The 11572-nt window shown below is 31.4% G+C and overlaps 1 protein-coding gene across 1 annotated transcript; it reads left to right on the top strand.

Annotated features, from left to right (window-relative positions):
• The first annotated feature begins 3292 nt into the window (after window positions 1–3292).
• On the top strand, window positions 3293–10966 carry LOC145317592 (beta1,4-N-acetylgalactosaminyltransferase B-like). Its single transcript, XM_080158737.1, has 9 exons — window positions 3293–3533; window positions 4665–4714; window positions 5637–5724; window positions 6139–6223; window positions 7598–7673; window positions 8622–8742; window positions 9203–9355; window positions 9996–10074; window positions 10599–10966. Exons 1-9 carry the CDS (start codon window positions 3451–3453, stop codon window positions 10728–10730), a joined length of 867 nt encoding a protein of 288 aa, XP_080014863.1. The 5' UTR covers window positions 3293–3450; the 3' UTR covers window positions 10731–10966.
• Window positions 10967–11572: the final 606 nt, after the last annotated feature.

Here is an 11572-nt window from a genome sequence, read left to right as displayed (position 1 = left end):
GGTCCGTCGGTCCGTCCGTCCGTCCGTCCGTAACGGATAGCTTTTTTTTGTTAATTTAGGCATGATAGAATTGTCCTATCGATTTCAAACTTTGCATGGTGATTCCTGCAGAAGTTAGGTACGAGTTAGAAAGCGTAGCAACTCTATTTATAATCATTACCAGAATGTCCGTAGGTCCATTTTAAACATGTTGATTTTTTTACATTTTAAACAACATATTTGTATATGACCTAATATCCAAATGGTCTGAGTTTTGGTATACTGATTCCTGGGACAACAAAGTTCAATACTATAAGCGAAGCAACTCTATAATCAAGTCCTAAAAATGTAAGTATGTCCATAAACATTATCCTGTATCAAGCAGTTTTTCAACAAATTTACTTACAATTTTGCTTTGACCCTTATACATTTATATTCTGATTATTCAGTTCTGACATTATACAAGTGTTAATGTCCGTTTGTCCTACCGTTTTAGAGCTTCGCTTTTATGGATGTTGTCATCCTTGTTTGATAATGGTTGAGAATGAGAATCAATTTATCGTCCTATTGTCTTATCACTTAAAATCCCTGAATTTCTCAGAATCTTATTGAAAGCCCTAAATCAGCGTTTCGGAGCCGTTTGATTTTGGTGCGGCTCCGGCTCCGATCTAAAATCAAGAAAAACTCGACATATTTTTTTTCCCCATGTAAATATTTTTTATTTTTGACTTTTGAAGGTTTTAAAAGTATATTTTTTGATAAAAATGGACTTGAAAAACTTAAAAAGAGCATTTGCACATGACAAAACAGAGTTACCAAATTATAATTTATAAAAAATCTCTTTATTTATCTAGTCCGGAGCCGGAGCCGTTTTTTAACGAAAATTACGGCTTCGGCTCAAGCAAAATATGGCGGCTCCACGGCTCCCGGCTCCGGCTCCGAAACACTGCCCTAAATGATAGGCTTTTCAGTCTTCATTTATATTTTACTGTCTGTTTTTTGTTCTTGAACCTGATCCATTTCCGAGGTACTGTAATACATAAACAAACATAGAAAGATAAGAATACAGGTGGACAGTTAGAAATATGTAGTATCACTATCAAGTAGCTAGCACTGAGTTATACAATGATATATTTAAATATATGTGATAATCAGTGTTCGGCAGCCGCGCCTCAGCCGCGCATAAGCCTCGGTTTTAAACCTGTTTGTGAGCAGAAAAAGACATTTTAGAAAGAAGGATTGTCTGCTAAAGAGCAGTTTTATGCATCTAGCTGAATTTTATAGTGATAAAATGACGAATTCACTGAGGCTTACACGCGGCTTACGCGCGGCTGCCGATCCCTGGTGATAATAAGCAAAGCTTTAATGTTATCGTTACATACGTATTATCTAAAGTTTATATATTTTGTTGGTAAAGCTATACTTTACAAAGAAGTTGTATCAACTTTTTTTTTTATAGCTAGCCGGTTCTTTTAGTAAGTAGTAGATGTAAAATTTTTCATAGAATTCAAATATGCAATCGGTTTTTTTGTAGACCTCTTATTTTTTAAGTAATTTAAGTTTTTTAAAAAAATAATTAAGTCGGTTTTAAGGTACTAAAACGCAACAAAATAAAAGAAGAAAATGGTCAGTAAGAACAAAAATAGTAAGATCTTTAATTTGACACCTTACTTTTAAAATTCTGTTGAGTAATTATTGAAAAAATCTATTTTTTTAACCTCGGTATAATAAAAACTTTAGACCTAAATATTTTCTCAAACAGACATAAAAAACATGGGTTCATATATACCATTAGAATCAGAAAAATATTACGAATCCATTGTAAGCAAAATTGAAAAAAATTAAAAAATTAAAAAATTACAGAAATGGCCAATTATTTTTTTTGTTCAGACAACACTATTGTCTTCGCTTTTTTACCCCCTCTTTACCCCCTCTTTACCCCCTTCCCATTTTTATACTCAATTGAAGAATTAAGACGTTGCCTGTACAACATAATATGATATTTTCATATAATTCCTTTTATTGTAGTTTATATACTATATTGTAAACTTTTTTTTTCAATTTTGCTTACAATGGATTCGTAATATTTTTCTGATTCTAATGGTATATATGAACCCATATTTTTTTATTTGTGAAATAATAAAATTAAGTTCAAAGTTTTTATTCTCGTGGGTTTAAAAAAATCGATTTTTTCAATAATTACCTGACAGAATTGAAAAAGTAAGGTGTCAAATTAAAGATCTTACTATTTTTGTTCATAATGACCATTTTCTTTCTTTTTTTTGTTGCATTTTAGTACCTTAAAATCGACTTAATTTTTTTTTTTTAAACTTAAATTACTTAAAAAATAAGAGGTCTACAAAAAAACCGATTGCATATCTGAATTCTATGAAAAATTTTACATCTACTACTTACTAAAAGAACCGGCTAGCTATAAAAAAAATAGTTGATACACCTTCTTTGATAGTTATTAGTTTTTTTATCGCATCGTACAAAAGACAGCTTTCCGCAGATATTGAAATGAAAAATTATAAAATTAAAACTAGTATTTATATCCCAAAGTGCCTCAGGCCCGGGTGACAAAACTGCTATTAATCTTATCATTTTTATATTATTAATCATGGAAAATTGTGTGTAATACGATGCTATACATGATTTTTCCGTTTGGCTGAGATTTAATTTACATAGATTTTTTTTCTTCGTGATTCAAAAAGCTTCAGAATTATTAAATAAAAATACCTATTAACTAATAAGTATTTTAGTAGCGAAGCTACTCTATAATTCGAAATGTCCGTCCCTCCGTCTGAGACAGAATAGGGGAAACGTGATATTCTCGGCTCCTGTTTAAGATAGAAGGCTGAAATTTCTTGTCAACATTCCCATTAATATGGAGCATAGCATGGTGTTTAGGGTCCGTTTTTCAAAATTTTTTCAGTTATAGATATCAAAAGTAAATTTCCTGTCGTTTTAAGAAAACAAACATAGCAGTCAGACTGCCTTTTAGCAGGTTTTGGGCTATTTTTATATGTTTTACATATTTCCCCATATCTTTGGTGTTTTTGGTCCAATTTTCAATCTTTTTTGGGATATCAGTATCAAAATAATTTTTCCCATTCTTCTGAGCATCTTTTATGTCGTCATCATACAAAATAAACAAGGTTTCATGTTTATTTTCTCCGATAAATCTATTCTTGATTTTTAAAAATACAATCTAAATCTACTTGTACACATTCCCATCCACGGTTTATAAGTGCTTCGCTACTTATGGATGTTGTCATCCTTGTTTTTTTATCTATGTTTTTTTCACAGAAGTAATAATTGAAGCAAAATGTTTTAATAAATTTAAATCAAACGTCATAGGGATATATGTCCCAATATTATGTGAAAACCACAAAGATTTTTTGTTTTATTTTTGAAGTGATAAAATAATATAAAGAAAGAGTTTTAGTCGAAGTTGCAAAGCCATGTCTGATGAAATTATTAAAACCAGTTAAGCTGATATTTGCTGGACTATTGATTGTCACAACAATGGTTGCGCTGCTGCACCCTGGAAGGTAATCAGTATCAGGGCTCGGCAACCGCGCGTAAGCCGCGACGAAGCCTCGAATTTAAACACGTTTGGATGCTTTGAATTTTTTTAATAGTATGATTCCCATTTTTGGGTCAGGTTTAGACTTTTGGCTGATTTTTAAAATTGAAAAATGTTAATTTCCCTTAGACTCTTATAGGCGGCTGCCGTGCCCTAATCAATATTTCCGTAGCTTAGCTACTTTATAGCTAGGTTAGATTAGTGCATACATACGAATAACCGACAGTTTTATATGCATCATATAGAATTATAGAATTGACTGCGAGCATTTTAAAACCTTTTAATAACATTTGATCTGTATGTGCCTTATCCTATCCCCCTAACCATTCTCCTAATAAAAAGTTCAAACTTTTCTTTTTTGTTTGTTCTTTTTTCGTTGTAGAATAAACGATTTTTATAAACTGAGTTGAAATCACTTTTTATGAAGGTGTATGCAGGGGTGGGGGGGGGGGGACTATTAAGATCTCACAAGTTATGTGTTCTAAATCCTTCAATACGATTAGATAGCTACAATTAGGTTCAGCAGCATTTAGCTGAAAAATGTACCACATTTAGACTGCTATGTCTAATTTAGCGTTTTTTAACAATTATCCCCTCCCTATTTTAAAATATTAAAAAACGGAAAACTGTAAAAGATTGCATATTCAAATTATCTTATTTTAACTGTCTATCTTTTAAATCCTTATCTTTAATTTAATCCCTTTCTGAAATTAATCCACGTACATACGTATTAATATCTACATATAATTATGTAATCTTTTTTAACAAGGATGACAACATCCATAAAAGCAAAGTTCTATTATCAGAAGGAAGGACAAAGAACAATAACTTTTGTTGTGTGTTAGAACTTAATAAGAGTATTGTTGTCAAAAAATTTAAAAAAAAAAATGTTTTAAATAGATGTACGGGCTTTCTGGTAACGATTATAGAGCTGCTACGCTTTCTAAATCGTACCAAACTATTATTAGAATCTGCATGCAAAAAAATTCTAACCTGTTTACGGACGGACGTACGGCCCGTCCCTAATTATAGCTTTGCTTTTAAAAACCAAAAATGAAAATAATTTCTTATATGTAGCAAATTAGTCATTTTTTAGGTTTGCAGTACCATATTCTGGCTCATATTTCAAAGATCGCTCAAAAATAGGTATGTAGTTATTAATTATTTGTTATTTTTATAATTTTTGTGTAAAAAAGCAAAATATAAATGTATAAGCTCTGACAAAATTGTACTTAGATTTGTTGCAAATCTGTTAAATGCAGGATACTGTTTAAAGGACATGATTATAAAGATGCTTCGCTTTTTATATTGAATTTATTGTCATAGAAATCAGTATATTAAAAATTAGATTAATAGGATAATTTATTGACGGATGTCCGTCTAGACGGAGTCTAGTTATAGAAAAGCTTCGAATTGTAAAAATATGAAGAACAAGGATGACAACATCCATAAGAGCGAAACTCTGAAATGGTATGACAGACGAATATTAACTCTTGGAAAGTGTTAGAACTGACTATACAAAATATTAATATATAAGTGTTGACAAAATTATACGTAAATTTGTTGCAAATCTTCTTAAATAGAGAATTATGCTTAAGGACATACTGACATTTTTAGGAATTGATTATAGAGATGCTTCGCTCAAAATATTGTACCTTAATATAATAGGAATCAGTAATCCAAAATTCAGATCAATCGGATGATTTTATCACATAAAAAATTGTTGTTAAAAAAGTAAAAAAAATCAACGTGTTTGAAATGGACGTACGGACATTCTGGTAACGATTATAGAGTTGCTACGATTTCTAAATCATGCCTAACTACTACAGGAATCACCATGCAAAGTTTGAAATCGATAGGAAATTTCTAACATGCCTAAATTAACGAAAATGGCTATCCGTTACGGACTGACGGACGGACAGACGGACGGACAGACGAAAGGACAGACGAAAAGACCGACGGACGGACAGACGGACGGACTGACCGACCCTAATTATAGAAAAATCTTCGCTATAAAAAAATTATGTACAATGCAATCATATATTATTATTTATGAATTATTTTTTAGAAGAAGATATGAAATCAATAAAACGAATCTCAGAAAATCTGAATGAAGAAATAATTTTGACTGATCTACTCTGCCATAAAAATACAAGGTAATTTCAATCATTAACAGCGAAACTCATATTATAGTAACAGGATATGTGACTGTGTGTCTGCTTGTACCGATGAATCTCGCTTACCACTTCTCCGATATGGTTCTCCTTTACACTGCACTGTAACATTTTATAGGCATTGTGAAGATCAATTACTATTTTTGGGGACCTGTGTCTCTAAAGTAGAGAACATAATGGGTTCAGTGGTGAGTTCTTTAAGATCTTAACAGGCAGACCAAAAAACACAATAAATATATTTTGAGGTTTGCTAAATAATCCCAAGATAAGATACCCAAAAAACAATTCAGGAACCAATGTGAAGATTCCTTAGTAAAGAACTAAATTGGTTTAGTGGTTAGCAAGAAGCTGAAGGACCTTACTACATCATTTTATGGAATTTAGAATTTATTTCAGAAGTAAAGAAGCAATAATTATACCATATCGCAATAGATCCAGAAATCTCCAAATTCTTATCAGATATCTTGCCTACTATTTTAAGGTAAATTAAATGCACATATAATCGAATTGAATATTTGCACAGCTGCTCTATAACTATTTTATGACAGTCATGACTTCCATTCGTCATTGAAAAATATTAAAATAGCCTAAAACCTGCTAAAAAAGGGTCTGACCGACATAGATGTGTTATACTTATTGTAGCTCCATATTAATAGAAATGTTGACAAGAAATTTCAGCTTTATATTTTTTATAGGAGCCGAGAAAATCACGTTTCCCCCACTTTGTCTCAGACAGACGGACGGACGGACATTTCTAATTATAGAGTAGCTTCGCTTATGGTGGCTCTCTATATTCAAAAGGCTTTGCTATTACAGTTGTTCGTTGTTATTTTACCACAACATGACTTGTGTGTCTGTTTATTACATAATGTTCCTTTATTTGGAGGGGGAGGGTGAGGGGGGGTTGTACAGGTGCTACAGGGTGTTTTTTTTTATTGAGTTAAAAGTATTGCTTAATTTAACCCACTTGCCATTGACAGAAATTAATAATCTATATCTTAATTTCTTCATTGATGTGGGACACTTTGTATGAGAAAAAAATATTTGGCGATTTTCAACAAATTCTGCCTTAAAAACCGGTTTTTCCAAAGTACCTGTTTTTGGAAGATTTTTGGATCATGACTAATTTAAAGAGTGTTCAAAAATGGGTACATTTTTAAAAATCAAATTGCGCGGCTTGTGTTAATAGTAGAAAAATGTTATGCATACCGTTAGAATTGTCATAAACTTTAGTTTTTGGAAATATATGTATCATATTCATGCTATTTGTAGTATAGAAGCTACATTGGAAAATGTGAGAAATGTTAAAAATTTGAAGTAAGTTGGAACATTTTACCACGTAGCGATCCTAAACTATACATAGCACAGGAATAGTTCTTAAAAACCTAAAAACTAGAGTTTATGACGATTCTAACGATATGCATAACATTTTTCTACTATTAACACAAGCCGCGCAATTTGATTTTTAAAAATTTACCCATTTTTGCACACTCTTTAAATTAGTCATGATCCAAAAATCTTCCAAAAATAGGTACTTTGGAAAAACCGGTTTTTAAGGCAGAATTTGTTGAAAATCGCCATATATTTTTTTCTCATACAAAATGTCCCACATCAATGAAGAAATTAAGATATAGATTATTAATTTCTGTCAATGGCAAGTGGGTTAAATTAAGCAATACTTTTAACTTATTAAAAAAAACACCCTGTATATTGGGGCAAAATATGAAGGTCAAAGTACCCCCTCCCTAAACCCTTTAAAATTGATAAAAGTCTTTACTGTAATAGTACATTAAACCCTTCCCTCCCTTATTCCTAATACTTTTTATGCATTTTTAATAGATCATATCTTTTTCAGGATTCATTGCCACAAATTCTGGTGATAGAACAGCACGGGGATAATCCTTTCAACAGGGGCAAACTTTTTAATGTTGGTATGTTCCAAGTTTTCTCATAGTAGATCTAAATATTTTTAATGTTGGTATGTTCCAAGTTTTCTCATAGTAGATCTAAATATTTTTAATGTTGGTATGTTCCAAGTTTTCTCATAGCAGATCTAAATATTTTTAATGTTGGTATGTTCCAAGTTTTCTCATAGTAGATCTAAATATTTTTAATGTTGGTATGTTCCAAGTTTTCTCATAGTAGATCTAAATATTTTTAATGTTGGTATGTTCCAAGTTTTCTCATAGCAGATCTAAATATTTTTAATGTTGGTGTGTTCCAAGTTTTCTCATAGTAGATCTAAATATTTTTAATGTTGGTATGTTCCAAGTTTTCTCATAGTAGATCTAAATATTTTTAATGTTGGTATGTTCCAAGTTTTCTCATAGTACATTCAAATATTTTCACAATTGGGGACTGAATTTAATTTTTGATTGATTAATTCATCTAATTGAATGTTTAAACGTTTCATCCACTAATTTTAATCTACATAATCCTTTAGATCCCTAATAGAAAATTAAAATAAGCAGGATTTTATTTTGTTAAAAATCTTTATTGTTGCATATAACAAAACAGTTGCAATTAATACCCAACTATGAATAGTGATCGCACAGTGTACGGAAACGCGCAAAAAAGAATGGATGTTCTACTTATTATTTCTTGTCCAGTCGGTTTTATTAATGATAGCCACTTAAAGATGAGAGGGGGTGGGGATGTCTTAACGATTTGACCCTTTGCCTCACACCAAATCCAGGAAGAGTGTTTCTTTCTCCTAGGGGAACATTTCTAGGGAGGAAAGGGAAAGAAGTAGGAAATCCCATGTTTTTAGGAGGAGTTAATACAACTTTTTCAGCTGTACCCCTAAAATACTTGTTTTCAAAGGGGGGGGGGGGGGATGGAAAATTTTGATCACTTTTTATTCCTTGCTTTACTCACAGGTTACACTGAGATAGCTGGAGGATTACTGGATGAGGTTGATTGTCTCATCCTCCATGATGTTGATCTTCTGCCCGTGGGTGTCAACACATATTCCTGCACAATCAACCATCCAACTCACATGTATGTATCGTATTAAGACTAAACATTATAACAAGGATAATAATGCCAAAAATTAACAATATTTCTTTTTACTAAAGTAATGATTGTATTATATTAAAGCATTAACTACTGACAAACTTTAGTGATATCCTTGTTAGTTAACATGGTAAGTTGTTTGTGTGAAGCTAAAGATTTCGGCATTTGCTAGTTCGAAAAGATTATAATTTTCAGGGAAAATTTACAAATGTCTTGAGGTGATTTTATGCTAATTTTCTAACCTCTATCAGCGTCCACTAGAGACTAGGTGTGAAACAACTAGTTAACACATAAACTATGATACTTTCGAGCAACTGAAATGGTATGGATAAATAAAATATATTATTAAATTGAATCTAAAAGTTTTGAAAAGCACTAAAATACTTGGTTTGTGGTTGTCTTATAGGCATTTTAAACACAGAATCTATAACAATTAAAATTCTAGAAGTTCGAGTATTGACAAGTTTCGGTACAACCTGCCCTACCCCTCCATGACAGGTGGTGTCCTGGCTGTTCATGTTGATGACTACCTGGAACTCAATGGATTCTCTAATCTGTTCACAGGGTGGGGAGGAGAGGATGATGATTTATACAACAGGAAAAGATATTTTATATTTTGAGTATTGAGTTTTTGTCAGGGATCTAAAGGGATAAGACAATAGCTGAAAATTTAATGTACATTCCCAATGATGATGCAATTAGTTGTTAAAACGGTTGGACTCTTAACCTAATGAACCAACCAATCAAAATCAATTATATTCAAATAGGAACCCTTGTCATAAAACTTTGGGGACTAGTGTAATAAATAGCCCATTGTTCCCTCCCTTCATCCTTGATCTACTGCACTTCACGGTGCAAAGTTGCTGGAATCGAGCATTTTCTCTGAATAAACGATACGTTTTCTCGTCGTTATAGCCGCCATTAGAAATCCTACAATGATAAAAGTTTATAATACAATGAACAATTAATCAATTTTCCACCCAAAATACTTAAGTGTAAGATTTGAAGGAAGTTTAAATTTTAAATTAATTTTAATGTTAATGTCTTTCTTTTTACTTCTTACTTCTTTTCTAGTGCAATGATTTTCATTATCAATTCCATTTTTTACCTGTTATTCATCCATAAAACATGAAATCATTAAATTTGGACAGGATTAAATGATCTCCTATTACCCTATCTCTGTATGACTTGTAAATAGGATTTTGAAAACAAGAATAGAAATATCCAAACTGCTACAGAATGAAATATCATAATATGGAGTTGGAAAGAAGATCTCCAGATGAAGGAATGTTTGCAACCCTATCACATCCAGCCCAGGTAATCTATAATAAAAAGTAGAATGATATGTGTCCGTCTGTCTGAAGCTTAAGATCTCTATAACCACTGAACCAATTTGTCTTTACTATTCAGGGAAATTTAGCTCCTGGTCCTGCGGTGACTTTAAGCTATTTTCTTAGAGGGCGGGACACTCCCATTCTCCCAAAAAATGAAAAAAACATAGCGAATCTTGTTAGCCCGGGCCTTTCGCCCCTCGGGGCTAATAAATTGGAATTAACCTTATAATTATTTTTTACGGATAGCTGTCTATAATACGATGCGAAAAATACCTATTACAACATGTTTATAATAATTAATATCAGAATTTTTTCTGGGTTTGAATTGCATTTATTAATAGGTCCGGTCTAACAAAACGGATCTCAATTTTATGACTTTTACTTTAATATTTGTGGAAAATTTCCTGTAATACGATGCTAATCATAATTTTCAGCATGGCTGTACCAGTTTTAATTCAGTGGATATTAATCGGATTCGAAGCCATTCAGGAAAATTATTATTTTCAGAATCCAGACCCTCACAGATTTGACAAGCTGAGAAAAATGGATAAAAATTCTGGACTAAGTGATCTCTCCTACTTAACTCTAAATATTTATAAAAATTCATGCTACACACATATCATTGTTGACATAGGATAAAATTGTATCATAATAGTGTATTTTGAAACGCACCTTTTCTATAATTTAGGTCGGTCAGTCCGTCCTTCCGGTACGATAATCTTTTAGTGATTTAGACATGGTAGAATTGGCTTATAGATTTCAAACGATGCATGATGATTCCTATAAAAGTTATATACGATTTAGGAAGCATAGCAACTATATAATCATTACCAGATAGTTCGTACATCCATTTCAAACAACTTTTTTATGTTTATAATTTTATAATTATTATATTCATCTGATTTTTGGAATACTAATTCGGATTCCTAAAACAACAAAGTACAAAGCTATAAGCGAAGCATCTCTATAATCCTTTCTAAAAATGTAAGAATGTCTTTAAACAGTTTCCTTTAATTACTATTTTTGCAACATATTTACTTACAATTTTGTTTAGAATTATACATTATATTCTGATTATTCTGTTCTGACACTACAATTATTAATGTTTGTTTGTCCTTCAGTTTCAGAGCTTCGCTTTTATAAATGTTGTCATCCTTGTTTTTATGTTTTTAAACATAGGATAGAGAAAATACATAGAACTCAAATATGATTATTAAGAATCGCTACATGTTATTTTAGCTTTTTTAAAAATATAAGTAATTTAATAGTTATTATCGCATCGTATTATAGACACCTTTCCGCGGATAAAAAAGGATACTTTATGAGATTAATTCCGGTTTTATTAGGAGAAAACTGTCTATTATACGATTCGATAATTTATGATTTTTCAGTATGGCTTAGAACCGGTTGTAATCCAGTGGATATTATTCGGTTTCGAAAATATACTGGAAAAAAATTTATTTTAATTTTTGAATTTATTT

Source organism: Acartia tonsa, chromosome 4 (assembly GCF_053477335.1).
Source record: "Acartia tonsa isolate MP-2025a chromosome 4, ASM5347733v1, whole genome shotgun sequence".
Classification (NCBI taxonomy): Eukaryota; Metazoa; Arthropoda; class Copepoda; order Calanoida; family Acartiidae; genus Acartia; species Acartia tonsa.
Note: the sequence above shows the minus strand (reverse complement) of the source record. Positions and strands in the feature narration are given on the sequence as shown.